This window comes from Micromys minutus (genome assembly GCF_963924665.1).
Source record: "Micromys minutus genome assembly, chromosome: 23".
In the NCBI taxonomy this organism is placed as follows: Eukaryota; Metazoa; Chordata; class Mammalia; order Rodentia; family Muridae; genus Micromys; species Micromys minutus.
In genome coordinates this window covers 8,255,800-8,283,767 of record NC_137958.1, presented here as the reverse complement: position 1 = coordinate 8,283,767, position 27,968 = coordinate 8,255,800, and the positions used below count along the sequence as shown (strand labels likewise).

The 27,968-nt window shown below is 42.7% G+C and overlaps 1 protein-coding gene across 1 annotated transcript in view; it reads left to right on the top strand.

Moving 5' to 3' along the window:
- The window catches only part of LOC308435629 (A-type potassium channel modulatory protein DPP6-like), a gene marked incomplete at both ends in the record, with an annotated part of 497,671 nt that overhangs the window by 460,283 nt on the left and 9,420 nt on the right, over positions 1 to 27,968 (top strand). Inside the window, one exon of the mRNA XM_080936356.1 lies at positions 16,500 to 16,609. Within this exon, the coding sequence (XP_080792482.1) occupies positions 16,500 to 16,609 (110 nt within the window). The remainder of the gene's footprint in view (positions 1 to 16,499; positions 16,610 to 27,968) is intronic.

Genomic DNA, 27,968 nt, shown 5'->3' with positions numbered 1-27,968 from the left:
AACAAAAATATAAGCAATAAAGAAATCACAAAAGGAGAGAAGGCCCTGAAGATAGAAAACCTAGGAAAGAAATCAGGAGTTATAGACACAAGCATCCACAACAAAATACAAGAGATGGAAGAGAGAATCTCAGGGGCAGAAGATACAATAGAAAACATTAAAGCATCAGTTGGAGAAAATGCAAACATCAAAAAGCTCCTAACCCAGAACATCCAGGAAATCCAGGACACAATGAGAAGTTCAAACCTAAAGATAATAGCTGTAGAAGAGAGCAAAGACTCACAACTAAAAGGCCAACTAAATATCTTAAACAAAATCATAAAATAAAACCACTAAACTAAAAAGGAGATGAACATACAAGAAGCCTACATAATTCCAAATAGATTGGACCAGAAAAGAAATATTTTCCACACATAATAGTCAAAACAGCAAATGTTCAAAACAAAGAAATACTAAAAGCAGTAAGGGAAAAAAGAACAAGTAACATATAAAGGCAGACTGATCAGAATTACTCCAGACTTCTCAACAGAGACAATGAAAGCTAGAAGTTCCTGGAGTGACCTCATTCAGACCCTAAGACAACACAAATGCCAGCCCAGGTTATTATATCCACCAAAACTTTCAATTACCATAGATGGAAATACCAAGATATTCCAGGACAAAAGCAAATTTACACAATATCTGTCCACAGATCCAGTCTTACAAAGAATAATAAATGGAAAACTCCAACACAAGGAGGGAATCTACACCCCAAGAAAAGCAAGAAAATAATCTTCTTGCAACAAACCGAAAAGAAGAAAAGTACACAAACATAATTCTACCATTAACAGCAAAAATAACAGTAAACAACAATTACTATTCCTTAATAGCTTTTAACATCAATGAACTCAATTCCTCAATAGAAGACATAGACTATCAGACTGAATACATAAACAGTATTCAGAGTTTTGCTGCACACAGGAAAGTTATCTCAGTGTCAAAGACAGACACTACCTCAGAGTAAAAGGCTGGGAAAAAATTTCCAAGCAAATTGTTCCAAGAAATAAGTTGGAGCAGCCATTCAAATGTTGAATAAAATAGAATTTCAACCAAATGTGATCAAAAAAGATAAGGAAGGACGCATTTTACTCAGTACAGGAAAAAAATCTATCAAGAAGACTCTCAATCCTGAACATATATACTTTAAATACAAGAGCACCCACATTCATAAAAGAAACTCTACTAAAGCTCAAAGCATATATTGTATCACACACAATAATAGTGAAAGACTTCAATACCATACTCTCATCAATGGACTGATAATGGAAGCAGAAACTGAACAGAAATACAGTGAAACTAACAGAAGTTATGAACCTAATGGATTTAACAGACAACTATGGAAATTTCATCCTAAAACAAAAGAATATACCTTTTTCTCAGCACCTCATAATACCTTCTTCAAAATTAACCCTATAGTCAGTCACAAAGCAGGGCTCAACAGATACAAGAAGACTGACATAATCCCATGCATCCTATCAGATCACCATGAACTAAGGCTGGTCTTCCTTAACAACAAAAACAACAAAAAGCCCACATAAATGGAAGCTGAACAATGCTCTACTCAATGATAACTTGGTCATGGAAGAAATTGAGTATTTTCTAGAATTTAATGAAAATGAAGGCACAACATATCTAAATGTTTGGGATGTAATGAAAGAGGACTTAGTTGAAAACTCATAGCTCTTAGTGCCTCCAAAAAGAAACTGGAGAGAGCGTACACTAGCAGTGTGATGCACACCTGAGAGTTCTAGAACAAAAAGCAGATATATCCAAGAGGAGTAGACGCCAGGAAATAATCAAACTCGGAGCTGAAATCAAACAAGTAGAAATAAAAATAATTATACAAAGAATCAACAAAACAAGGAGCTGGTTCTTTGAGAAAACCAAAAAGACTGATAAAATCTTAGCCAAACTAACTAGGGAGCACAGAGAGAGTATCCAAATTAACAAAATCAGAAATGAAAGTGGAGACATAACAACTGAAACTGAAGACATTCAAGAAATCATCAGATCCTACTACAAAAGCTGATACTCAACAAAACTAGAAAATCTAGAGGAAATGGACAAATTTCTAGATAGATACCAGGTAGTAAAGTTAAATCAAGATCAGATATATCATCTAAACTATCCTAAATCCCTAAAGAAATAGAAGCAGTCATTAAAAGCCTCTCAAACAAAACAGCCCAGAACTAGATAGTGCAGAATGCTATCAGACCTTCATAGAAGACCTAATACCAATACTCTCCAAACTATTCTACAAAATAGAAAGACAAGGAACACTACCCAACTCATTCTTCGAAGCCACAATTATGCTCATACCTAAACCGCACAAAGATCCTACAAAGAAAGAGAAAGTCAGAGTAATTCCCCTCATGAACACTAATGTAAAAATACTCAATAAAATTCTTGCAATCCTATTCCAATAACACATCAAAACGCTCATTCACAATGATCAAATAAGCTTCATCCCAGGGATGCAGGGATGGTTCAATATATGGAAATACATCAACATATTCCACTGTATAAACAAACTCAAAGAAAAATCCACATGATCATCTCATTAGGTGCTGAGAAAGCTTTTGACAAAATTCAACACCCTTTTATGTTAAAAGTCTTGAAAAGATCAGGAATTCAAGGCCCTAACCCAAACATATTAGAAGCAATATACAGCAAACCAATAACCAACATCAAACTAAATGGTGAGAAACTTGAAGCAATCCCACTAAAATCAGGGACTACACAAGGCTGTCAACTCTCCCTCTACCTACTCAATATAGTACTGGAAGTCCTGGCTGGAGCAATTAGACAGCAAAAGAAAGTCAAAGAGATACAAATTGGAAATTAATAAATCAAAATATCACTCACTATTTGCAGATGATATGATAGTATATTTAAGTGAGCCCAAAAATTCTACCAGAGAACTCCTAAACCTGATAAACAACTTCAGCAAAGTGGCTGGATATAAAATTAACTCAAGCAAATCCTTTGTCTACTTAATGGATAAACAGGCTAGGAAAGAAATTATGGAAATGACACCCTTCACAATAGTCACAAATAATATAAAATACCTTGGTCTGACTCTAACCAAGCAAGTGAAAGATCTGTATGACAAAACTTTAAGTTTTTGAAGAAGAAAATTGAAGATCTCAGAAGATGAAAAGATCTCCCAAGCTCATAGATTGGAAGGATCAACATAGTAAAAATAGCCATCTTGCCAAAAGCAATCAATTTCAAATTTAGATTTAATCCAATCCCCATCAAAATTCCAACTCAATAATTCATAGAGTTAGAAAGAATAATTTGCAAACTTATTTGGAATAACAAAAAGCCCGGGATAGCAAAAACTATTTTCAACAATAAAAGACTTCTGGGGTAATTGCCATCTCTGACCTCAAACTGCATTACAGATCAATGTGATAAAAACCTCATGGTATCAGTACAGAACCAGGCAGGTAGATCAATGGAACAGAATTGAAGACCCATAAATGAACCTACACACCTATGGTCACTTGATCTTTGACAAAGGAGCTAAAAACATTCAATGGAAAAAGGACAGACTCTTATATGGTGCTAGCTCCATTGGTAGTCAGCATGTAGAAGGATGCAAATAGGTTCATTCTTATCTTCTTGTACAAAGCTCAAGTCCAAGTAGATCAAAGACCTTCACATAAAAACAGGTTCACTGAAACTACTAGAAGAGAAAGTGGGGAAGAGCTTAGAACACATAGGCATGGGGAAACTTTTCCTGAACCAAACACCAGTGGCTTATGCTCTAAGATCAAGAATTGACAAATGGGACCTCATGAAATTGCAAAGTTTCTGTAAGGCTAAAGACACTATAGTAAGACAAAACAGCAATAAACAACTGGGAAAGGATCTTTACCAATTCTACATCTGATAGAGGGCTAATATCCAAAATATACAAAGAACTCAAGAAGTCATATTCCAGAGAATTAAATAATTCTACTAAAAATGGGCGACAGAGCTAAACAAAGAATTCTCAGCTGAGGAACCTTGAATGGCCAAGAAGCACCTAAAGAAATGTTCAACATTCTTAGTCATCAGGGAAATGCAAATCAAAATGAGCCTGAGATTCTACCTCAAATCAGAATGGCTAAGATCAGGTGACAACAGATGCTGGCAGGAATGTAAAGAAAGAGGAACACTCCTCCATTTTTGGTGGGATTGCAAGCTGGTACAACCACTCTGGAAATTAGTCTGGCAGTTCCTCAGAAAATTGAACATAATACTACCTGAGAACCCAGCTATACCACTTCTGGGTATATAATTAAAAGATGCTCCAACATATAACAAGGACACATGCTCCACCATGTTCATAGCAGCTTTATTTATAATAGCCAGAAGCTGGAAATAACCCAGATGTCTTTCAACAGAGCAGTTGATACTGAAAATGTGGTACATTTACACAATGAAGTACTACTTCACTATTAGGAACAATGACCTTATGAAATTTTTAGACAAATGGATAGAACTAGAAGTTATTATCCTGAGTGAGGTAACCCAGTCACAAAAGAGCTAACATGGTATGCACTCACTGTTAAGCAGATACTAGCTTTAAAAGCTTGGAATACCTAAGAAACAATTCACAGACCTTATAAAGCTCAAAAAGAAGGAAGACCTGAATGCAGATGCCACAGTTCTTCTTAGAAAGGAGAACAAAACACTTACAGGAGGAAATACAGTGACAAATAGAGGAGCAGAGATTGAAGAAAAAATCATTCAGAGGCTTCCTTACCTGGGGATCCACTCCATATGCAGCCACCAAACCCAAGCACTATTGCTGATGCCAAGAAGTGTTTACTGGCAGGAACCTGATATGGATGCCTCCTCAGAGGCTCTGCCAGAGTCATACAGACACAGTGAGGATGCTTGCAGCTAACCATCAGACCAAACACAGGGACCCCAATGAAAGAGCTAGAGAAAGGACTGAAGGAGCTTAAAGTGTTTGCAACCCCATGGGAAGAACAACACTATCAACCAGCCAAACCCTCCAGAGCTCCCAGGGTCTAAAACACCAACCAATAAACACACATGAAGAGACCCATGGCTCCAGTTGCATTTGTAGCAGAAGATATCATTGTCTGGCATCAATGAGAGGAGAGGCCTTTGGTACAGTGAAGGTTTGTTTTCCCATTGTATGGGAATACCAAGGCACTGAGGTGGGGTTGGGTGATTGGGAGAGGGTGCAACTTCATGGAAGCAAGCGGTGGAGGAAGGGGGATGCAAGCGGGGGGGGGGGGGGGGGGAATAACATTTGAAATGTAAATACAGAGAATATCCAAAAAAAGAGAGGTGAGTGATCAGCCTAGCTGCAGCAGTTAAAAGCATTTGTTGTTCTTTCAGAAGACCCATGTTAGGCAATTCATACCTGCTTGTAATTCCAGCTCCAGGGACCTGACACACTCCTCTGGCTTCTGCAGGCACCTGCATATGTTGCACACGCTCATGCACACACACACACACACACACACACACACACACACACACAATATCTTTTAAAACTATTTGACTTCTAAACAGATTTTGACCCATCTGAGCATAAAAGCATAAAGCAAAGAGTACCTGGTTCTCTCAAGTATTTCCTGGAATTGTTAAAAATGCATAAATGAATAGCTTAGTTAGCCCACTAGTATATGTGTGTGGTCCTAACATTAAGCATGAAGTAATCAGAAGGCAGTAACTACCTGTGATCTAGGACTGTGTGCCCAGCACTCACAATGAGGGAGAAAGTACCTCTTTTTCTTTTTCAAGGAATTCTGTGTCAAGCTAAGTATTCATTGCTGACATTTGGGTTTATTGCTGTGAGCCAACAGGCTCATTGAATTCTTGAGTTTAAACTTACATTAACTCAGAGATTATTTTATTATTGAGCCCTCTGTGTACTGACTCTAAGAAGCAGTTTACCCCATTGGTGTGGTTTGAATATGCTTGGCCCATGAGAAGTGGTATTATTAGGAGGTGTGGTCTTGTTGGAGGAAATGTGTCACTGTAGATGGGCTTTTAAGGCTCCTGGTGTTTAAGCTCTGCCCAGTGTGGAAGGAAAATCTCCTGGTTGCCTTAGGGTTAAGATGTAAAACTCCTGGCTTCTCCAGCACCAGATCTGCCTGCAAGCTCCCATATTTCCCATCATGATGAGAATGAACTGAACCTCTGAAACTGTAAGCCAGCCCTAATTAAATGTTGTCCATTATAATTGCCATTGGTCATTCTGTATCTTCATAGCAATGAAAACCATAGTGGGGAAAGAGTCCTATATGTTGGAAATCAGCAAAGTTCAATAATAGTAGATTCTTGGGCCCATACAGGAAGGCCTTGAGGTTTTGCTAACTACTCTTTTCCTGTTGAACACAAATGCAGCTGTGAACTATGCTGGAATGAATGTGCATGACTATATTATGATAAAATGTACAAACCAAGGAGGATTATCCTAGCCTACTGTGTATCCTTACCTGAGTGAATCCTCGCCACAGCTCAGCCACCCTGAGGACAGGCTCTGAGCTGTGGGTCTGCAAAAGAGAGTTGCAATCAGGAGCCTTGCAAACATTAATCTATTAAGTGGCAGGCAACAAATCCTCGCCACTTTATTTTTAAAGGTAAATATTGCTCCCTGCAGTAAATCTGCTCTAATGATAACAAGTCATGCAGCAATGAGTGAATCTCCTTGGAGAGCAGAGAACACAGCTGCAGTCAGCCCCACTAAGGAGCTCTCAGAACCCCACAGCTCTACCATTCAGGGTGCTGAACCATGCTTATGGTGTGGAGCCTTGCCACTCACAGGAATATGGCCAAAGTCATCCTGGTCATGCTCAACCTATACTCTGTGTGCCTCTGGTTAGCAGCTCTCACTTGTAGGCAGCTTTACTGGACCTTTAGATCCTGTGGTCCAGAATGAATATACCTCTATAGATGGCCAGAGCCTTGCGCCCCCTCAGAGCACCAGGAGAAGCCAGACAGGCTAGCTCATACCTATAATCATAGTATTCAGAAATTTTGAGGCAGAAGGATTATAGAAGCCTGAGATACATTAGTAGGCTGCAGCCCACCTTAAGGTATGAGACTCCTAGTGCAGGAGGAAAGGAAAATAGAGAAGAAATGAGGGGAGGAGAAGAGAGGGGAGGGAAGGGGAAGGGAGGGGAGGAAAGGGGGGAAGGGGAGAAGAGGGGATGGGAGAGGAGAGGAGAGGAGAGGATGGGAGGGGAGGGGAGGGGAGGGGAGGGGAGGATAGGAGGGGAGGGGAGGGGAGAGGAGAGGAGGGGAGGGGAGAGGAGAGGAGAGGAGAGGAGAGGAAGGGAGGGGAGGGGAGAGGAGGGGAGGGGAGGGGAGGGGAGAGGAGAGGAGGAGAGGGGAGAGAAGAGGAGGGGAGGGGAGGGGAGGGGAGGAGAGGGGAGGGGAGGGGAGGGGAGGGGAGGGGAGAGAGAATACAAGGAGTTGAGGCAGCTCCCATTTGCTGCCTAATGTTCCAGTTTCTCACAGCAGGGAGTCACATCCTTCCAAAAATATTACAAAAGCTGAAGATGTAGGAAAATGAATTCGGCCAGATTACACAGGTCTCAAAGGGACCGTCTGGTGCCTAGTCAGTGTTACAAGTGTGGAATTTCACAGTGGTCCATCTTCCTTTTCTCTCTTCCTCGCTGACTGAGGAGCCTGGGGCCTTCTCTGCAGAGCTCCTATGTGAGGTATGGCTGCGCTTCCTACACTGACCAAATCAACTGGCTTAGAAGTAGCTTTATTTTTGCTAGAGCCATTTAATAAAAACAGACAGGCAGAGGCAGGACAAGAATTTCCTTTCTCTTAGAATGCCTAGCTGGATTCCAGCTGCTCTCTGTCATAGAGGTCAGAATACAAGCTTGGGAAATGTGTATGAAGTTGCTTGGGAACTCAAGAATAATGGGAAATTTTTTTCAGAGACCATGAAGAATGTTAGACAGCATTGAAAATTCAGGGCTGGACTTTGCCAGAGCTCTTAAGATCAGAGACCAAGAGATGACTCCTCTCAAGTTGGCTTGCCACCTTGACAGTGATAAATGTGCAGCTTTGAAAACAGCATTTAATAAGGCCCCTGGGAAATCTTCAGTAGCTCGAGATGTGAAAAATGAAGAGCATCCAGTGAAGTTGGCCAGGAAGCCTGTGGGTGGTGGGAGTGGCCTCCAAGGCTGCACACCCCAAGGAGCCAATGAACAGCACATGTCTGTGGGAATGTTCGAGGAAGGAGTTCAAAGGTTTCACTTCTATCTGAGAAGAGGAGGATGCTTGCTGTGCTCTTAACCTCCCTAGCCACGAGAGAGACTGAGTTAACAGTATCAGGTGACTGTTCTGAAGCAGAAGAATACAGATAAGAAATCAGAGGACTTAAGCTATACTTGATAGTGAAGCACCCCAGGGATTATATGGCTGTTTAAGCCTTAGAACCATTAGAAAGGCTATGGAGATGGAACATTGGTGTGGTGCTTTGCATATACTTGGTCCATAGGAAGTTCTATGATTAGATGTGGCCTTGTTTGAGTAGATATGGCCTTGTTGGAGGAAGTATATTTCTGTGAGGATGGGCATTGAGGTCCAATATTCAAGATCTGCACAGTGCAGAATAGACCCTCCTCCTGGCTGCCTGCATAAGACAGTCTGTCCTAGTTGCCTTCAGATCAAGATGTAGAACTCTTAGCTCCTTCTTCAGCACCACACCTGCCCTGATGCTGCCACGTTGCTGCCTTGATGATAATGAACTGAGCATCTGAACAGTCCCCAGTTAAATGTTGTCCTTATAAGAGTTGCCTTGGTCATGGTGTCTATTCATGGCAATGGAAACCAGTTGGGAATTGTCACTCAGATCACTTTGCGTATTTGAAGGGTTGGGACGACAACTCTCTTGGCAGAGTATCGAGGCAAAGTATGCTGTGTTCTCAGGTTCTCCCTTCCCCTAGAGGTCTGGAGAATGACCACTATGCCTGGTGACTGCAGTGGCTGGCCAGCCCTTGCTGTGTGAACACTGCTGTCATTCTGTCATGAACTTATTTGCTCCTGTTCCAAGCCTTCCAGACACTCTTGAGTTCAGGAACTTGAGAGAAAGATGATCTCTTATCCCAGTGGCCTCTACCTCTAACAGTAAGCACTTATCTCATGAGCTCCCATGAGCTCTCAAACACCAAATCTGTTTGTTCTCTCTTTCTCTCTCATTCCTTGAAATGGTCCCCAACCTAATGTTATACCAAACCACTCCAAGAAGGATTCCTCAATTCCACAACCAGAGATGCTTATAAAAAGATGGCATTTAATTGGGAACTTGCTTATAGCTTCACTACTATCATGGCAGGAAGCATGGCATAGTGTTGAAGAAGTAGCTGAGAGCTTACATCTGATCCCCAAGCAAAAAGTGGGGGGGGGGGGCGCTAAGTGGAAATGGGATTTTGAAATGCCAAAGCTCACCATCAGTGACACACCTCCACCTACAAAGCTACACCTCCTAATCCTTCCCAAATAGTTCAACTATAGACTAAGCATTCAAACATATGAGCCTATGAGGACCATTCTCATATAAACCAACACACAGAAGCTTCAAAAGGTAAGCAGGTACTCTGTATGTGTAACCCTTTCATTTTTAATCAAGACCTCATATCCTATGTCTTAACGAAATATTTTTACCCAGAGCACAGCTGTAGGACCAAGCTGTTTTTTTCTGGCCCCATACTACCTGCTTGATTCAAAGGTAGTCAGGTCATATTATCTCTACAGCAAGACCCCACTGCCTTCTGAGATTTGGCCTCTTGTCCCAACTGGATCACTGTAATCATGGCTGGCCCTGCCTCTCCCACATATGGTCTGATATCCCAGCCTTTCTCCTTTCCTTCTCCATAATATTCTCCACTCTGCACAGGCCAAAACTGGGGCCTCCCTTTCCTTAGTGACAGCTGTCCTCAGAGCCATGACCAAGTGGTAGTAGCTCTTCACTCACGTCCATTCAAAGATTTTTCATCCCTTAGGTACAATCAACAACTGAAGGGAATTGAGGGATTTGCCACATCCCTCCCATGTATGAGGAGACACTTCACTCCTCCCATTAGACAGCGTGTGGGCTCATTTTCTATGCATCAGTGAAGGATTGAGAAAAATCTGAGCTGAAAGTTTTCACACCCACCCTGATTCACTGTGTGGCCTTCAGGTCTTCACTATAAAGAGTGTTGCAGTATTCTGTTAGAGTTGTAAAATCCATGTTGACACAGCCCCTCTCAAGCAGAGATGTGGTGCCCCCACAATACCAGGATGGCATGTGTAATAGAGTGCTGGTGTAGGAGCCTACAGCCCTGAGGGCAGAGCCTTTGTCCTGCAGCCATGGAGCAGAGCAGGGGCTAGGAACAACAGGCTGTGGGCCTGCAATCTGGAGGCCTTACACAGAGATCTCTGGTCCAGCTAGGTGCAAGGGTCCAGGTGAAAGGAAGGGAACTCAAGCAAGGAGGGTGAACCGGTCCCACTGCCTCTGCTGCTGGTGCTGTCCCACCTTCATTTCCACTGCTGCCACAGGACGTTGAGCTGGGCTGAGCCATCAGGAGACAGGCTAGCCAGTGAGGGGTGTGGGGGAGTTTCTTCTGGTGGTGACTTCAATTTTGGGAGAACAGATTTCTTCCCAAGCAGCAGTATTACAACTCTTATGACAGAAACTCTCAGATGATGAAGTAATTCCTGCACAACTTTAATCCTTCTGGATAGGCTTTTTATATACAGTTTTGGGATGGTTTAGGGTCTGATCACAGGTATTTCCTATTGGCTTCTACATATTTGGTGGTGTGGTCCTGCTTCTATGTGACTGGTCTGTCTTGAGCCTATGTCATATTGTCATTTGTGAAGGAGGGACTTGGGGCGTGACCTACACAACTCAAACCTCTCTACAAGGGTCTGTGGGAGTCTTGGGGTGGCTGCAGCTATGTGAAAGGAACCTGATCTCTGAGAGACTAGGAAGCTTCCTAACATCCCTTATCATCCCTGGGCTTCGACTTTTCTCATCTGGGAATCAGGATGTCTTTCATAGTCCATGCCCCTACAACAGACAACTCATATGGCCAAGAGCAGGTAGATTGGTTCAGTAGCTGCTGCATCTGCTTTGAACAGTACATACATTCAGATCAGGAGCAGACAGGAAGACTGACGAGCTGGGAGGGAGACTCCAGGAACCAGGAAGAAAGTGGCTTTTGAATCCAGAAGCCCCACCAGGAACACCAATGTTCTACCACACTCCACCTCTCAGCCTACACCATTGGTGTAGCTAAATGTGAGCCTTAGTGGGAAAAGAAAACTATCCTGTTACTTCCGTTTTACAAGAATCTTTTCTATGAAGAGATTTAGAGTAGAAAATCCAGGTTCAGATCTTGGTTCTGACACTTAGATGTCAGTCACAAAAATGGGACATTAAGATGTCCCATCGCATCACGTTACTCCTCTAGAAATCTACGCTAACCCTTCCCTACTCTCCTCTCCATCCACAGTGTGGGGGCTCTTGTGACAGTTGACAGAGTCACTGCATTTACTAACTTTATTTACAGCTATGCTTTCCAGCACTCACAGACCTACACTACCTGTATCCTCTAGTTACACCATCTCTGCAAGCCATGACACCAAGCCAAGTTCATGACCACCTGGACCCCCCAGAGGAATAGAAATTCAGATTGCCATGCCCACCCAGCTCCCATAAGTCTCTTGAGATTTATGTCCGAACTGGACAACAAGAATTGAATGATGGAGGCACCCTGCTCAGGAAGTAGCTTTCCCACAGGGCCTGCCTATGCTAATGAGGATTAGGAGCATTGTACTGAAGTTGACAAAGGCAGTGAAGCAGAGGAGATTGATCTTTGCAGCAAGAAGGATGTATTTAATGAAACGCTGTATGTGCAGAACACCAGACCAACATGACATCACATTAATAACTTATAAACACTAATCAGTTTGGGTTAATTTAGTATTCATTGTAAAAACATTTATCACGGGTCCTGAATTCATGAAAGTAGCCAAGAAATTAATATCACAAGATGGAATTCACCTTCTGTGTCCTCAAATAAGGGGGGAGGAGGTTTAGCAAGTGATATTAATGAGCTGTACCAAGGGTCCCTTTCAAATGTAAGGCATCTGTCATACTTCGCAGCTATGTGGGGCCAAATCGCTTTAATATCCACTTGCACTGATGTAAATAAGCCACGTTCTTGGCAATTGGCCTGAATGAATGGAGGGATCCAAGCTGCCAAATCACGGTTAAAGAAATGGGAGAGTTGGGACTCAGTTATAGAAGATCCAGAAAGTTCATTCATGCTACTGACCACCTCTCTGAAAGAGTTAAAAGCTGTACAAGCAAACCCATCACTGTGAGGTTATAGAAGAGGTGGAAATGTGCAGATATTAACCTTGTGTCATGCCATGACACTAGGAAAAAAAAAAAGCCCAGAGGAAGTTTGTTCACTAAAAAATGTAGGATGCAGTAAGAGACAGGAAGCAAACCTGTGCCGACAAAGACTCCTTTCTCAGGGGAAGCCAAGCCGTGTGCACAAGTACATCCACAGCACACCCACATCTGCACAAACAATTCATAAAAGCTAGAGAATCAAATGTGTCTAAAAGGGTTATTTAGAGAAACCCAGCCCTTCTCCTGACCCAGAGCATAATACTAACATTACTCTTACCCCTGACCTTAACCCTAATACTAAGCATAACGGAACTCCAGCCCTAACACTAACCCTAACCTTAACCCTGACTCTAACCTTAATACTAAACCTCACTCTGATCCTAACAATGGTTTTGAAAAGTTATCACACAACCATTAAAAATTATGATTAAAGATGACAACCTCCAGCATAGAAGAACACTTGTAAATTAGACACCTGAAGTGGGGGAAGGGGCAGATATCCAGGACAAATAAGGAGCTCAACAGTAAATTATGATTTAAAACAGGCAATAAATTACTGGCCCTCTATACTTCTCCTCATCTCCTCCCATATCTGAACTGCACCCCACTTTCCCCCTCTGCTCTCCCTCCCAGATCCCTCTCTCCCTCTACTTCCCAGAGATTATTTTCTTCCCCCTATTGAGTAGAACTGTAGCATTCATACTTTGGTGTGATCTTATTTCTTCTTGGGTTTCATATGGTCTGGGAGTTGTATCTTGGGTGTTCTGAGCTTTTTTCTAGTTAATTTGCACTTATCAGTGAGTACATACCATGTCTATTCTTTTGTGACTGGGTTACCTCACTCAGAATGATATTTTCAAGTTCCATCCATTTGCCTGAGAATTTCATGAAATAACTGTTTTTTAATACCTGAGTAGTACTCCATTGTGTAAATGTACCACATTTTCTGTATCCATTCCTCTGTTGAGGGACATATGGGTTGTTTCTAACTTGTGGCTATTACATATAAGGCTCCTATGTACAAGTGGAGCATGTATTCTTATTATATGTTGGAGCATCTTTGGTGTATATGCCCAGGAGTGATATCGCTGGATTCTTAGGTAGTAATTATGTCCAATTTTCTGAGGAACCGCCAGACTGGTTTCCAGAGTGGTTGTACCAGCTTGCAATCCCACCAGCAATGGAGGAGTATTCCTCTTTCTCCACAACTTTGCCAGCATCTGCTGTCACCTGATCATAGCCATTCTGACTAGTGTGAGGTAGAATCTCAGGTTCATTTTGATTTGCATTTTCCTGATGACTAAGGACGTTGAACTTTTCTTTAGGTGCTTCTTGGCCATTCAAGATCCTCAGTTGAAAATTCCTTGTTTAGCTCTGTCCCCATTTTTAATAGAATTATTTAATTCTCTGGAGTCTAACTTGTTGAGTTCTTTGTATATATTGGATATTAGCCCTCTATCAGATGTAGGCTTGGTAAAGAATTTTACCCAATCTGTGGATTGATGTTTTCTCCTATTGACAGTGTTCTTTGCCTTACAGAAGCTTTGCAATCTTATGAGGTCCTATTTGTCAATTCTTAATCTTAAAGCATAAACCAGTAGTGTCCTGTTTAGAAAATTTCTCCCTGTGTCAATGTGTTAGAGGTTCTTTCCAATTTCTCTTCTATTAGATTCATTATATCTAGTTTTATATGGAGGTTCTCACATAGGGGAGGGGGAACTGGAAGTAGCCACTAGAAAGGCCAGATGCCAGGGACCCAAGAGGTTCCTATGACCCAATAGGGAGAACTTTAGCCATAATACCCAACAAAAGGGAGACAGAACCTGTAGATACCATATCCAGTGGATAGACATGGCCCCCAAATGAGGGATGGGGTCACCCCCCACCTCAAATATATTAACCCAGAATTCCTCCTGTCAAAAGGAAATGCAGGGACATACCGTGGAGCAGAGACTGATGAAAGGCCATCCAGAGACTGCCCCATCTAGGGATCCATCCCATCTGCTGACACCAAATCCAGACACTATTCCTGATGCCAGGAAGTACTTAGTGACAGGAGCCTGGTATAACTGTCCTCTGAGAGGCTCTGCCAGAGCCTGACCAAAATAGATGAGGATGTACACAGCCAAGCATTACACTGAGCGTGGGAACCCCAATGGGGAAGTTAGGGCAAGAACTGTAAGAGATGAAGGAGTTTGCAACCTCATAGGAAGAACAACAATATCAACCAGACTCCCCAGGCCCCCAGGAACTAAACAACCAACCAAAGAATACACAGGGGGTACCCATGGTTCCAGCAGCAGATGTAGCAGAGGATTCCCTTGTCTAGCATTACTGGGAGGGGAACTCCTTGGTCCTGTGGAGGCTTGATGACCCAGGATAGGGGAAAGCTAGGTTGCTGAGGCAGGAGTGGGTGGGTAGGTGGGGAGGGAGGAGGGGCTGGGGTTTGCGGAGAGGAAACTGGGAAGAGTGATAACATTTGAAATGTAAATAAAAATAACCAATAAAAAATGAAAAAAAAACCCAAAAAATAAAATAGGCTGTAACCCTGGACTGACCAGAATGGTCCACTAGTATATGAAAACAAACAAAGAAAAAAAATGTTTAGAAGCTGGAGAGAGAGTTGCATGGCTAAGAGCATTGTCTTGCTCTTCTGGAGGACTCAAGTTCAGTTCCCAGCACCAACATGACGGCTCACAACTGTCCCTTAAGTCCAGTTCCGGATACTAAATGCCTTCTTCTGACCTCTGTGGGCATCAAGCACATACATGGTGTATATACATACATGCAGGCAAAACATATATGCATGTAAAATAAATCTGTTTTTACAGCATGTAACATCAGAAGCCACTAAGGAAATCAGGGGGAAGCCTTAGGGAGGCGTCACCTCATTGCAACGAAATGTCTGTCATCAAACTGACAGACCACAGCACGAACTGGAGAGGATGCAAAGTGTGTCTCCAAAAGACTGAGCAGAGAGCTACCACACCTGACCCAACATTCCCCCTGCTGTCATGTATTCATCAGAACGGATGCCAGGGTGTTGAAGAAGCGCCTGCATTTCTGGTTCACTGTAGTACAACCTATATTTACAGACCGGCTGTGGAAATGAAAACTCACATGTATACACAACGGAAAACAAACAAAAAAGCTGGAAAGCCTGTCATTTGCGCTAACATGGTTAAGATGGAAGCATTGTATTAAGTGAAGTAAGCCAGACACAGAGAAACAGAAGCCGCAGGACCCCACTCACAAGTCACAACTGAAAAGGACAAACTCAGTGAAGCTCAGAGAGAACAGCTGCTGCCAGAGGCTGGGAGAACAGCTGGAGGGAAAGCAGGCAGAGTGCAGACAGGAACACGCAAGCAAGGCAGTGGAAGCCGCGCTTAAATGAAGGGAAATTAGCAATAGAGGCACATGAGCATTGCAAGGAAAGCTGACCTCAGTGCATGTTTCCATCCCCATTAGATGCTCTTGTGGCTAGAATGGTGTAATATCTCTTATGGAAAATCAAATCTGAACAGAGTTTCAACATCAGCCTTGGCTGTATTCGACCAGGGAGTTTCGTGATCATCTATCAGAGAGAAGTTAGGAGCAGGACCAGAGCTCTGTGTCTTGGAAGACTACATTTAAGGGCAGTCTAGAGGTAATGTAACAAGGCAGCTAGGAATTAAAATCGCTTTGTTGGCATTGTGAGGGAGCATGCAGCCGTAGCTAGCTGTCTGCAGCCAGGCACGATGCAGATGCTGAACCTCTAGGGCTCCTGCTTGTGGCCTGGCAGGGACTGCATATCTGATTCCATACTGCTGAATGTTCTGTACTGCACGAAAGATGCTTTTAGTAGTTGTACCATTGGGTGGAGGTAACACCTCTCCCCTGAAATCCCAGAATCGTTTCATAATTGGAAAATGGCTCCATCTCCTCGGCTGCAGTGAATAACTATGACCTTTTCTCCCACTGAGCTGCTGAAGATCACCAGTCCCACATCCTGCCGCGGCTAATCATACGCTCCTTTGTTTTATTATTCCACTTTTCACTTTTGAATGACTTTATTTCCCAGATCAAATGTGAGCTGTTCAAGGACGAACAATGTTTCCCATCACATTTGAGGCTTCCATGGCCCACTGCTCAGCGTGGAGCAGAGACTTGCCAAATGAATGGTATTCTGCGGTGAGAGTAGAATTAGATGTCAAATTTATGGGTATAAGTTCCAGACTTCATGGAAATTGGAAAAGCTTGATATTGTTACATAAAAGATTTTAGATTTAACAACTTGTCTGATGGTTAATTAACTCAGTGACTCGCCATGAACAACCCAGGGGAAGGGTATTAGAATCTTTAGCCAGATTTTTCTGTATTTTCCTGGGGGTGCTTACTCTATCATGAAAGACCCTGCAGTGATCTTTGTTGAGACTTGTCAGGGATAGGCAGAACTGGACAGACCAAAGGTCAGAACTTTGAACTCCCACGGCACGAGAGAAGCCTTATTTATAACGTCATGGGAAATGAAAGAGTCAGACCTTGGGCTTCCATGTTCTCCTCTGATTCCTGTTCTCACCACCTTTAAGATGATATGGTAGGAGCTAATTTTTACATTGATAAGGAGGAATAAGATGAAAAATGTTTTTGAAGCATTCTGTACAGCTCTAGGAACTGACCTAACTGGGTGGCAAGAAAGTGGAGAAATGACAGGCACACAGAGAGACAGAGAAGATTGGCTTGGGTGGACTGGGCTCTCTGCGGGAGAAGCCACAGCACCCAGAAGCTCAGTGTATTGATTGTATACAGCTGAACAGGAAGGTGGGGATATTAATACAGTGAGGCAAATTTATTCTATCTCCATAGAATAGTCTCTGTGGGGGTAGTCTCTGTTAAGGAAACAGTCTCTGTAGGGGACAGTCTCTGTAGGGGGGAAGAGTCTCTGTAGGGGGCAGTCTCTGTGGAGGGCAGTCTCTGTGGGGGGCAGTCTCTGTGGGGGGAACAGTCTCTGTGGGGGGCAGTCTCTGTAGGGGGTTGTCTCTTTAGAGGACAGTCTCTGTGGGGGAGGGCAGTGTTTATGCCACAAGCATCTGTGGAGAAAGGCTAAGGTGAACATTTTCTGCACACCTTCAACATTCACACTTGGACCTCTGAAGCAGGCTTTGCCATCCTTCTGGTCCTCACCTGGGGAAGGGTGGGTTTGCCACACTCTCCTGGACCTGCGCCATTGGTTGTTGACACAGCTATGCCAACATCAATAATATACATTCACCAGGACTTTGCTCATACCTATGGTACTTGTGATGTGTGTGTGTGTGTGTGTGTGTGTGTGTGTGTGTGTTGCCTTTTCTACACAATGAACTTCACAGACCTCCTTCTCACCCACATGGTTAGCCCAGTTGATTATTAAGTCAATCACAGGACTAGAAAGATGTCTCAGTGGGTTAAGAGCACCTAAGTTTGATTAGTTAGGTAGCCCACAACTGCCTGTCAATTTGACACCCTTTTCTGGTCTCTGAAGATACTGTAGTCACATACACAAACCTACATACAGACACACACACACATACATGTACACACATATACACAGAGATAGGTATAAATATTTTAAAGGAAACCTTTATAAATACTAAAAAGCAGCAGTGCTTCACTCTTTAAAGGCCCGTCAATATCGTGCCTCTGCTCCATGACATCATCTTACAACCCGTAAGGCTCACAGGAGGCATGAGAGCCTTTGTATCCAAGAGACCCGCTCACAGAGACAGAGACGTGGAGGCAGAAACTGATGCAAAAGCAAGAGGTTTATTGATCCGGTGCATCAGGGGTGTCCTACACCCTGAGGAGAGGTGACCCTGAAAGGTTGTTAAAAGCAGTTTTTAGACTTTTTAGGGATATAGGTTACATCAGCAAGGTTATAATTCAAATTCATTGGCTAAGCCTATTGGCCTTTAAATCTATTGGCTAGTGATTATATGTGTCAGGACCCTATCTGGGACTTTGCAGAGGGTCAGGTGACTATCAGTCAGTAAATTCTGTGATTCTCCTGACAATGGTTTTTACTCAAGGATGTCCCTTCCAGTGGGTGGGCCATTGTTCCCTTTATCTCTACTTGTCAAGTACAGCAAGGAGAAGAATAGGAATCTAGGGAATGTGGAGGGTGGGGGTGCCAGGAGTCAAGAATTTCCCACTAAACTTCTTCAGTATCTTACTTCCTGAGATGATCAACAGGCCTAAGCAGAGATAACTAGAGAGACCATTTTAATGGCAGAGCAAGTTTTATTTCTTTGAAACTGCAGGGTTTTTAATACAAATTTAGTTAAGCTAATGTGTGTGTGTGTGTGTGTGTGTGTGTGTGTGTGTGTGTGTGTGTGTGTGAATGTAAAATATAGAACGCTCAGAAATGAAGTTTGTTCTTTGGGAAGAATATGGAAGAACCCACAATTGGCTCAGGACCCCAGGACCAAGTTCCCAGCACAAAGGAGGTTTATTTGCTCCAGAGGGACAAAGGGAATAAAAGACAAAGATATGAGAGAGAAAGATGGAGGCTGAGAGAGAATGAGAAGGGAACAGAGAGAGGGCAGGGACAGTTGTGTCCCCCCCACATCCCCACCCACAAAGGATAGAAGGAATACAAACACAGCCCATAGGCAAATGGCAGTTTATTAAGATAAAAGGGGAACCCCCCCCCCTACTCCTCCCTCTTGTTGTGATGAGGTGTGTGCTGTGTTTGAAGTTACCCAGGAAACCTGCTGCTTCCAAGAGGCAGCAGCTGTGGTCCTTACAAAAGCAGGAACTTTCGGCAGTCCTATGTCACAAATTTTCTTTGTTTCTTTTTCCTTCCAAATCTGGATGAGAAATTATATCCCTGTGATATTAACCATTTTAGTGTGCTTTTTCTCCCCTGGAACCTCTAAAGAACTGCCAACTCCAGAAGCAGTGAGTTGCAGACACCCTGTGCACTGAGTAAGATAGGATCTAAAACCTGATGATCCTTTATTTCGGGTCTCCAGGGCTTTTTCTTTTGCAAACTAAATCTCTCCTTGGCAGTGATAAAACATGATCACCATCAGATGACTGTCCCCACAGCCACCGGGAACCAGCACAGCAGCAGCCCAGCTGGTGCCAAGTGACCTCTCTTTGCACCACTCTTGGAGGCCATGATGTGTTAATGTCCACAAGTCTTGTCCTGCAGATATAAAGATCATTACTGTGGAGGCTGAGATCCATATTCAAATCTACACAGACCATCTGTAATACACAGACACCAGATGTCTCCTAGAACAGCATCTATTGTCATTAGCTGAACACCCTTATATACCCCAACCCTGGGAATTCTAGAATTAGGTGAAACATCAACCTAGAAGACATCTTTGCAGGATGCATTAATGAGCTGCCAACCCCCAAACCAGTACTGAACCCCAAATGGAATCAAGTCTTTTCTCTTGAGGAGAAGGCTCATTAGACAGGATAGCAAGATTCACATTCATCTTACACGATGTGTGACCCTGTCTGAGTATAAGGCAGTATGTGACTCTGCCAGGAGGTGGCCTCCTTTTATTTTTTAAAGTTTTCTGTATTCCTCTGATCTTACTTTCAAGTGTGTTGGGTATATTACTTAATTATCTTATAAGTGAAGGTGGTAATGTGAATGCTCACACTCTCAGCACTCAGCATGGAATAAGAACCGTTGCGATTCTGTAAACCACACCCCTCAATAACCTACCAGGTATGTGCCGCCCCAGTGACCTGATGCTATTAAAGGGGCTGCTTTCCCCCTCTTGCTCTCTCTTGCCTCTCTAGGCCTTTCAAAGCCTTGCTCTCCCCCTTTACACCTCCTCTTCCCCTTCCCTTCCCCCCCTCCCTCCATGTGCTCATTGCCGGCTTCTTCTCCTCTACTTCTCTATTCCTCTCTCTCTCTCTCTCTCTCTTCTCTCTCTCTCTCTCTCTCTCTCTCTCTCTCTCTCTCTCTCTCTCTCTCTCCCTCTCTCTCTCTCTCTCTCTCTCTGCCTCTACTACCTTCTTAACTCTTTCATGACCTAAATAAACTCTATTCTGTACTATATCATTGTGTGGCTGGTCCCTCAGGGGGAAGGGATTCCCAGGCCTCGCCACACCTCCATGGGCCATATGCCCCCACTCTCTTCATCCTTCCCCTAACATTGGTGCCAAAACCCAGGACGTCACCTTTTTACAACATTGGTGCCCTGTGACTTTTTCTTTCATTGGTGCCCCCTAACTTTTCCTTTCAGGAATGGTACCAGTTTCTTCAAGATTTACACCAGATTGGTAATTCTGTTCCCTCCCCCACCACATGAATTTACACTGTCCTAGTGCTTTATGAATATACTTCACCACATGTCTCTGGATCCTTATATCATATACCATGTATAGTTTGAACTTGGGGAACTGTTGCTGTGTGTGTTTGCATTCAGGCTTCCATACGGTATTCGTGCATCTGGGAACACGTGGCTTCGTGACTGTCTTCAGTGCTGTGTGGTAGTGTTGCACTGACGGAGCGTCATGCCCATCTCCTCTCTGTGGATATACAAGTTACTTTGCTTTTTAAAGATTTGATTTACTTTATGTGTGAATGTTCTCCCCACCCCGTGTATGTGTGTGTGTGTGTGTGTGTGTGTGTGTGTGTGTGCCTGTGCTTGGGTGTGCTCCAGTGTACACATGTGAACTGCCCATATGACTAGATTCTCTGGAATTTGAGTTATGTGAGCTGTCATGTGGGTGCTGAGGATAGAACCTGGATCTTCTGCAACAATGCTGTTTACTGCTGAGCCATCTTTCCTGCACCCCTTTTATTTATTTATTTTTTTAAATCTTACTGTGGGCTGGCTCCATTTCACAGATGCTCCCTAGTATAGGTATGCCCATTTCTGTAGACTTAAGTCTCGAATAGTTTTGACTGCTAGTGAGTTTAGACATCTTTCCATGAGTGCATTTCCCATTTGTATTACATCTTTCATGAACAGCGTTCCTGTCTTTTGCTTGTTTTGTCCTGGAAGGGTAATCAGCTCTGTGTGCATGTGTATATAGGATTCTAAATCTTGTTACAAAGATTTTGATTAACAAAGTCTGCCAGAGCTACTTGGATGTTGTCTTAGTTTGGGTTTCAATTGCAGTAAGGTAACTCTTATAAAGGCAAACATTTAATTGAGGCTGGCTTACAGTTTCAGGGGTTCAGTTTATTATGATCATTATGGGAAACATGGCAGTGTGTAAGCAGACATGGTGCTGAAGGAGCCAAGTTCTGCACCTTGATCTGAAGGCAGCCAGGAGCAGACTGACTTCTCTGCACTGGGCAGAGCTTGAACACTAGGAGCAGCCCTCAATGCCCACCTACACAGTGGCACACCTCCTCCAACAAGGCCACACCTACTCCAGCAAGACCACACCTCCTCCAACAAGGCCACACCTACTCCAGCAAGACCACACCTACTCCAGCAAGACCACACCTCCTCCAACAAGCCAAACCTCCCAATATTGTCACTCCCTGGGCCAGGCATATTCAAACCTCCACAGATGTGCTGTGATAGCAAGCCATGTTCATTTCAGTAAAACACATTTCTTTATAATTTGCATTTTTCCTGTATTCTTAAAGCCCTTCCTAGCCTGAGGACTGAGATACTCTTCTAACACTTCTGTAACCCCATGCTCTTAATTACATCCTTAATTCATCTGAAATTGTTTTGAGGATCTCGTATGAAGCACCTTCACTTTCCTTTCTCCATAGAAACAAGAACTCATCACAGTCACTCATTGACAGTCTCTTTCCCAGATCCTCAGAACTGCCTCTGCCTTTCACATTCTTAATTATGGTTGCTCTATCATAGATGTGATACTATCTACTACTACTTTCCTAAACATTGCTGTGCAAGGACCATGGCTGTCTCTGGCATTCTATGTACATATATACATACATGCGTCTGTACACACATACACACTACACACACCACACATACATGTGTGGTGTGTGTAGTGTGTGTATATGTTATGTGTGTATGTGATGTGTGTGTGTGTGTGATGTGTGTGTGTGTGTGTGTGTGTAACCTGCCTGAGTTTAGGTACACTCTGTGTGTGCAAGTGCTCTTGGAGACCAGAAGAGGGTGCTGGATAGCCTGGATCTGGAGTTGCAGGCAGTGGATGCTGTGAATTGAACTCTTGTTCTCTGCAAAAGCAGAGTGTGTAAGCACTCTTAGCCACTCACCATCTCTCCAGTCCCATTTACCTTTTAATAAATGTCTTTCACTAGAGTTTTACAGATTTTTCCATGAATTGATTGCAATTTTTGGTGTAACTTTATCCCTCAGAATGTTTCTTAGATAATTTGGCATTGACTATTTCATTTTTAAGCTGTAGTATTTCTCATTTTTGTTGCTAACTACACTTGACATTTTTTACTGATTTCCCATCCTGAAATTTCTACTTTCATATCCATGGATTCCTATAGTTCGGGATTCAGCAGCCACAGTCTCTCCTAATAATGACAAACTCATTTCTCTCCTTTTTATTCTCTTTTCTTTACTTGTTTTTTTTTTTTTTTTTTTTACCCTATTGTTCCCTCTCAAGATGCTAGCACTGTACTGAGGAGCCTGCAATAACTTCATCTTCTATGTGATTGTGACTACTATGTTAATTGTCAACTAGACAAAATCTGGAATAACCTGGAAACACATCTATGGTTATGGATAGGCAGTTATCTAAATTGCACTAATTGAGATGGGAAGACATGCCCACCATGGGTGGTGTCATCCCCTGGCTGAGATCCTGGACTATATAAATGGAGAGATGAAGCTGAGCAACAGCATGTGTCCATTGCTCTCTGCTTCCTAATTATGTGTGCAATGTGGCCACCTTAATCAACTGTTTCCTTGAAATGTAAGATGGAATCAACCCCTTTCTCTTTAAAGTTGCTTTTGTCAGAGCATTTTTACCATAGTAACAAGAAAAGAAACTGAGATGGGTTATTAAGGACCTGCCTTCGAGTTTTCACAATGGAGTGTGAGATGGAGTTGGTTTTGGATTTTGTTTTTTACATCCTCAGTCTGTGAAGGTTATGTCTCCCTCCACTGTTCTCTCAATTCTCCTGTCACTGTTGAACCCATGACTCTTATTCTGTTCTTTACCTTGGGTTTGGAATCTTGTATAGAGGGTTTTTTTGCACCTGGGGGTAGATTTGTTGTTAGCCTTTAGCTGTGGTGGAAGTCTGTTTCATCAGTCGGTGCAAAAACAGCCTCACCACGTCAGTAAAGACCCCTTTGGCTTTGATGTCATTTATTTTCATATACACATTTATAACTTTTGAAACTGGTATTTCCTTTGGGACCTTTTTTTCTGCACTCATAAGTGAAACTGGCCCAAGATTATGTTAAATTATGTTATTAGTCTGTCTTAAATTGCTTCCTTAAAATATTTAAACGCAAAGCAAGTACAAACACAAAAGTAACTATAAACCTTTGCTACTAAAAGGCCAAATTTAATTTACTAACTAATTAACATTTACAAATCTAGAAAACCAACCAATGTCAAAACAAAAACAATGCTGTTGAACTGTCAGGATGGCTCAGTGGGTGAAGACACTTGCTGCCAACCTGATGACCTGAACTCAATCCTTGAACTGTCAGGATGGCTCAGTGGGTAAAGGCACTTGCTGCCACCCCGATGACCTGAACTCAATCCCAGGGCCCATGTGATAAAAGAAGAAAACTGACTCCTGCAAGCTGACCTCCACATGTGCTTTGACACATGCTTGCACACATACCTGCATACACACAATAAACAGATAGATGCAAAAATGACATCCGTCTGCAGTCCAAATGTTGTGTCACTGGTTCTAACTGTCATGACATTCTTCATGTCCCTAACACCCAGGCTGCAGTTATCAGGACTCTTGTTTTCCAGAACTGCTCTGTATTGAAACCTCCTTTGGAGCAATACAGCATGATAGCATCATTACTCTGCTCAAGAGCATCTGCGGTTCTCTTTTATCTTCTCTCTGTGGTCCCCAACAATTAAAGCAGTCCTTGAGAACATAAACCCAAGAACTAGGATGCAGTGATGGCACTCAGCTGTCATAGAGTTATTCTTCTGGCCCCGAATATGTGATGTCATGTTAAGAGTCCTATCATAACAAATGCAAGACTTGAAGATCTCTTAAAGGGACAAGTCCTCAGATTTCTAGGTTATTGCTAATTGACTTGATCATATATAACCCAGCTGGGGTTATGCATACTTATATATTTGTCTCCAGAACCATTAGTAAACAATACTCATTGCCTTGAAATATATATATTAATTTTCCATTGGTAGATGAATGGATGGCAACTAGAGCTTACATGAAGAAGGAGAAAATATAGTAAACCTTCTCAGGAAAATCAGCAACCTAGCTTTTCGAGTAGAGCAATCCCTGCCTTTCAGGACAATGGAACCATACAGGGACCAACACAGACAGTCCCCCATCAGGTGACCTTAGTGGACAGACCTTCCTTCCACACATAATCACCTCATAGGAAGAAAGCTGTCCTTATTCTTACTGTAACCTGATTGGTAGCAGAAGTTGAGAATAAAACAAAAGCTGGGTCTCTGTTTTAACCTCTTCTCCCTCAGGGTGGTGGGCTTGACCCAGTCCTCCAACAAGAGTTCAGTTCCTCTGGGACCATCTGTTTGCTACTAGTGTCCTATGGCGCTACCCTCCCATATGAGTTACTCCCAAAGTTATAATCAAAGCTCTTGTGACCTCCAACATCATCTAGAACACCTACCCTTTTGCTCAGACAAAAATGATTTTCTTAGCTCCACCAGTGATGTGCAATGCGTCTCTGTGGAGTACACAGCTGGGTTCCTCAGTGGTGTGCAATAAAGAAAGCATCATTCAAAATGCCAGGGATGAAATTCTACATGTCATGCTGGAGAGCGTCAGAGGGACTGAAGCACAGGATAAGGAGTTCATGTGACTCCCAACTCTCCCTCTACTTAAAGATTGCAGATGTGGAGAGAACCATGTTATGAACTCAGTCCTGCTGGTCTTTCTTTAAATTTCTTTGTTTTTATATTTTTGCATAGATAAACATATAAGCACAACAAACAACTTCTATAAGTTAACCCAATGAACCAGCCATAGAGAGAATGTTTGTATTTGCTCAGTGGTACAGAAGAAAGGGGCCATTTGTCACTGCCTTCCTCCAGCTGCCTGACACCTGGGGCCCGGGTGATGTATAACCATGGAGGACATCCCAGTTCCAAAGAGAGGACATGGGTTTTGTTTGCATGGGGGGTTAGCTTTGTTTTATGATGAGACTCTTGTTATAAATGCTGACCTTCATTTGAAAATGATCTCTCTTTATCACTAAGAGCCAGTGTGCCCTTGGCTCAGAATTTTAGACAGCTTTCTCCAGAATTCATAATCATTTATGTTTAGTTTTTTCCTTTTTTGTTGGGATGGGTGGTGGCAGCATTTATTTTACCATAGCTAAGAATACTCATGTTTTTTCTATAGTGGTGACTTAAAAATCCCTTCCCAAGTGAAACTTGTTTGCATAAATGGGAATAGTTATAAAAATAAATAAATCTTACCCATGGCCAAAGCTATTACAAGAGATCCTGAATGTAGGTGGTGGCTTGCAAAACTTTGGGAAGTGCTCCTTGAAACAGAAAACAATGTTTAGCTTCAGCCAACACTAGACTGAAGTGTAGCCCTTCATTCATGGGTCTGGATGACATTTATAACTGTTGGGGAATTGGGTGAGAAACATCTACCAAAGGCCTCTGAACACTTAGTCTCTAGTAGGTGATCATGTTTGGAAAGGTTTTGAAACTTAGTTAGGATTACTATTGCATTAGGAAACACCATAACCAAAGTAGGTTGAGGAGGAAAGGGTTTATTTGGCTTACACATTCATATCACTGTTCATCATTACAGGAAGTTGGGACAGGAACTAAAGGGCCAAAATCTGGAGGCAGGAACTAATGCAGAGGCCTTATAGGGATGCTGCTTGTTGGCTTGCTCCTCATTACTTGCTCGGCCTGCTGTTTTTTATCGAATCTAGAACCACCATCCCAGAGATACCACCACCCACAATGGGCTGGACCCTCCTCCATCAATCACTAAAAAAAATGACCTATAGGCTTGCCTACAGTCTAAACATACGGAGGCATTTTCCTAATTGAGATTCCTCTAAAATAACTTTGTTTTGTATCAAGTTGACATAAAATCATCCATCACAATTGACCCTTTGTCAAGTTGACACACAAAAATATCACTATTAAGCTACAACCTTTTCTTTCTTGTTTATCCCCAAGATGACATATTAATATCAATATCACAATATACAACATTTTACAAACTTAGCAAGTTCCACAGTCATTACAAACTCAAAGCACTTTAAAATTCAGTGTTTTTTAAAATCCAAAGTCATTTTTAAAACATAAAATCTCTTTATAAATTCAGTCTCTCAACAGTGGGCTCCCATAAAATAAAAAATATATTAAGGACATTCTTACTTCAAGAGGAAAGAAGCAGAGCATAGTCACAATCCAAACAACTCAAAAACGAACTCCAACAGTGTAAATAACTCTATGTCCAATATCTGGGATTTTCTAACAATCTGAGCTCCTCCAATGGGGCCTGGGTCACTTCTCCAGCTCTGTACCCTGCAGCACGCACAGCTTGTCTTTTTACCTCAGGCTAGCTCTACTCTACCACTGCTGCTGTTCTTGGTAGTGGTCCCATGGTACTGGCATCTCCAAAAATGCTGGGGTGTTCTTCTGTACCTGGGCTTCACTTTTCACCATAACCTCTTTTGGGCTCTCTTTTTGGTGACAAGCCTCAAATTCCCTCATGACCTCTTCAATCTTGGGCCTTCAACTGGAAATGAGACTACACCTCTACCAGTAGCCTCTTTTGGCCTCTCACAGTGCCAAGCCTCAGCTGCTCTCCATGACCCCTTCATGTTTTCAAAACCAGTACCACCCAGGTGACTCTTACAGTCCAATTTTCAGCTGCCAGCACAAAGTACAACCTTGGTCACCTCTGGAACACAGGTTCTGTGTGCTCTCAGCAAACACTTCCCAGATTTTGCCTAAGAAATGCTGGTCACTGCTAACTTCTCAGATCCAGCTGACCAGCATCAAGTGAGCCAGCAAAGCACAGGTGTCAATTCTGTTGTTCTGGTCTCTGGTTAACCAGAGTTGACTCTTCAATCCCAGATGACCAGAACAGACTCTTAATTAAAATAGAAAAGGTCTCTAATAGAGTCTTTGAACTTCCCTCTGAAACTTCACAAGCCAGGTCTCTTCCATCTTCTGCCCTGCCTTCAACACTCCTTTCTTCCAAGCTCCTACGGAATGCCCCACTGGGCTCTCAACACTCAATGGCTTTTCTAGCCCAAAGTTCCAAAGTCCTTGCCCAATCCTCTCCTAAAACATGGTCAGCTTTATAACAGCAGGCACCTAAAGGAAGAAGAACCTTGTTGACTGAAGTACTTCAGTGGAAGGGCAGCTATCATGGTGTGTAGCCTAGGTCTATTTCCTGTTCTCTTCCTCT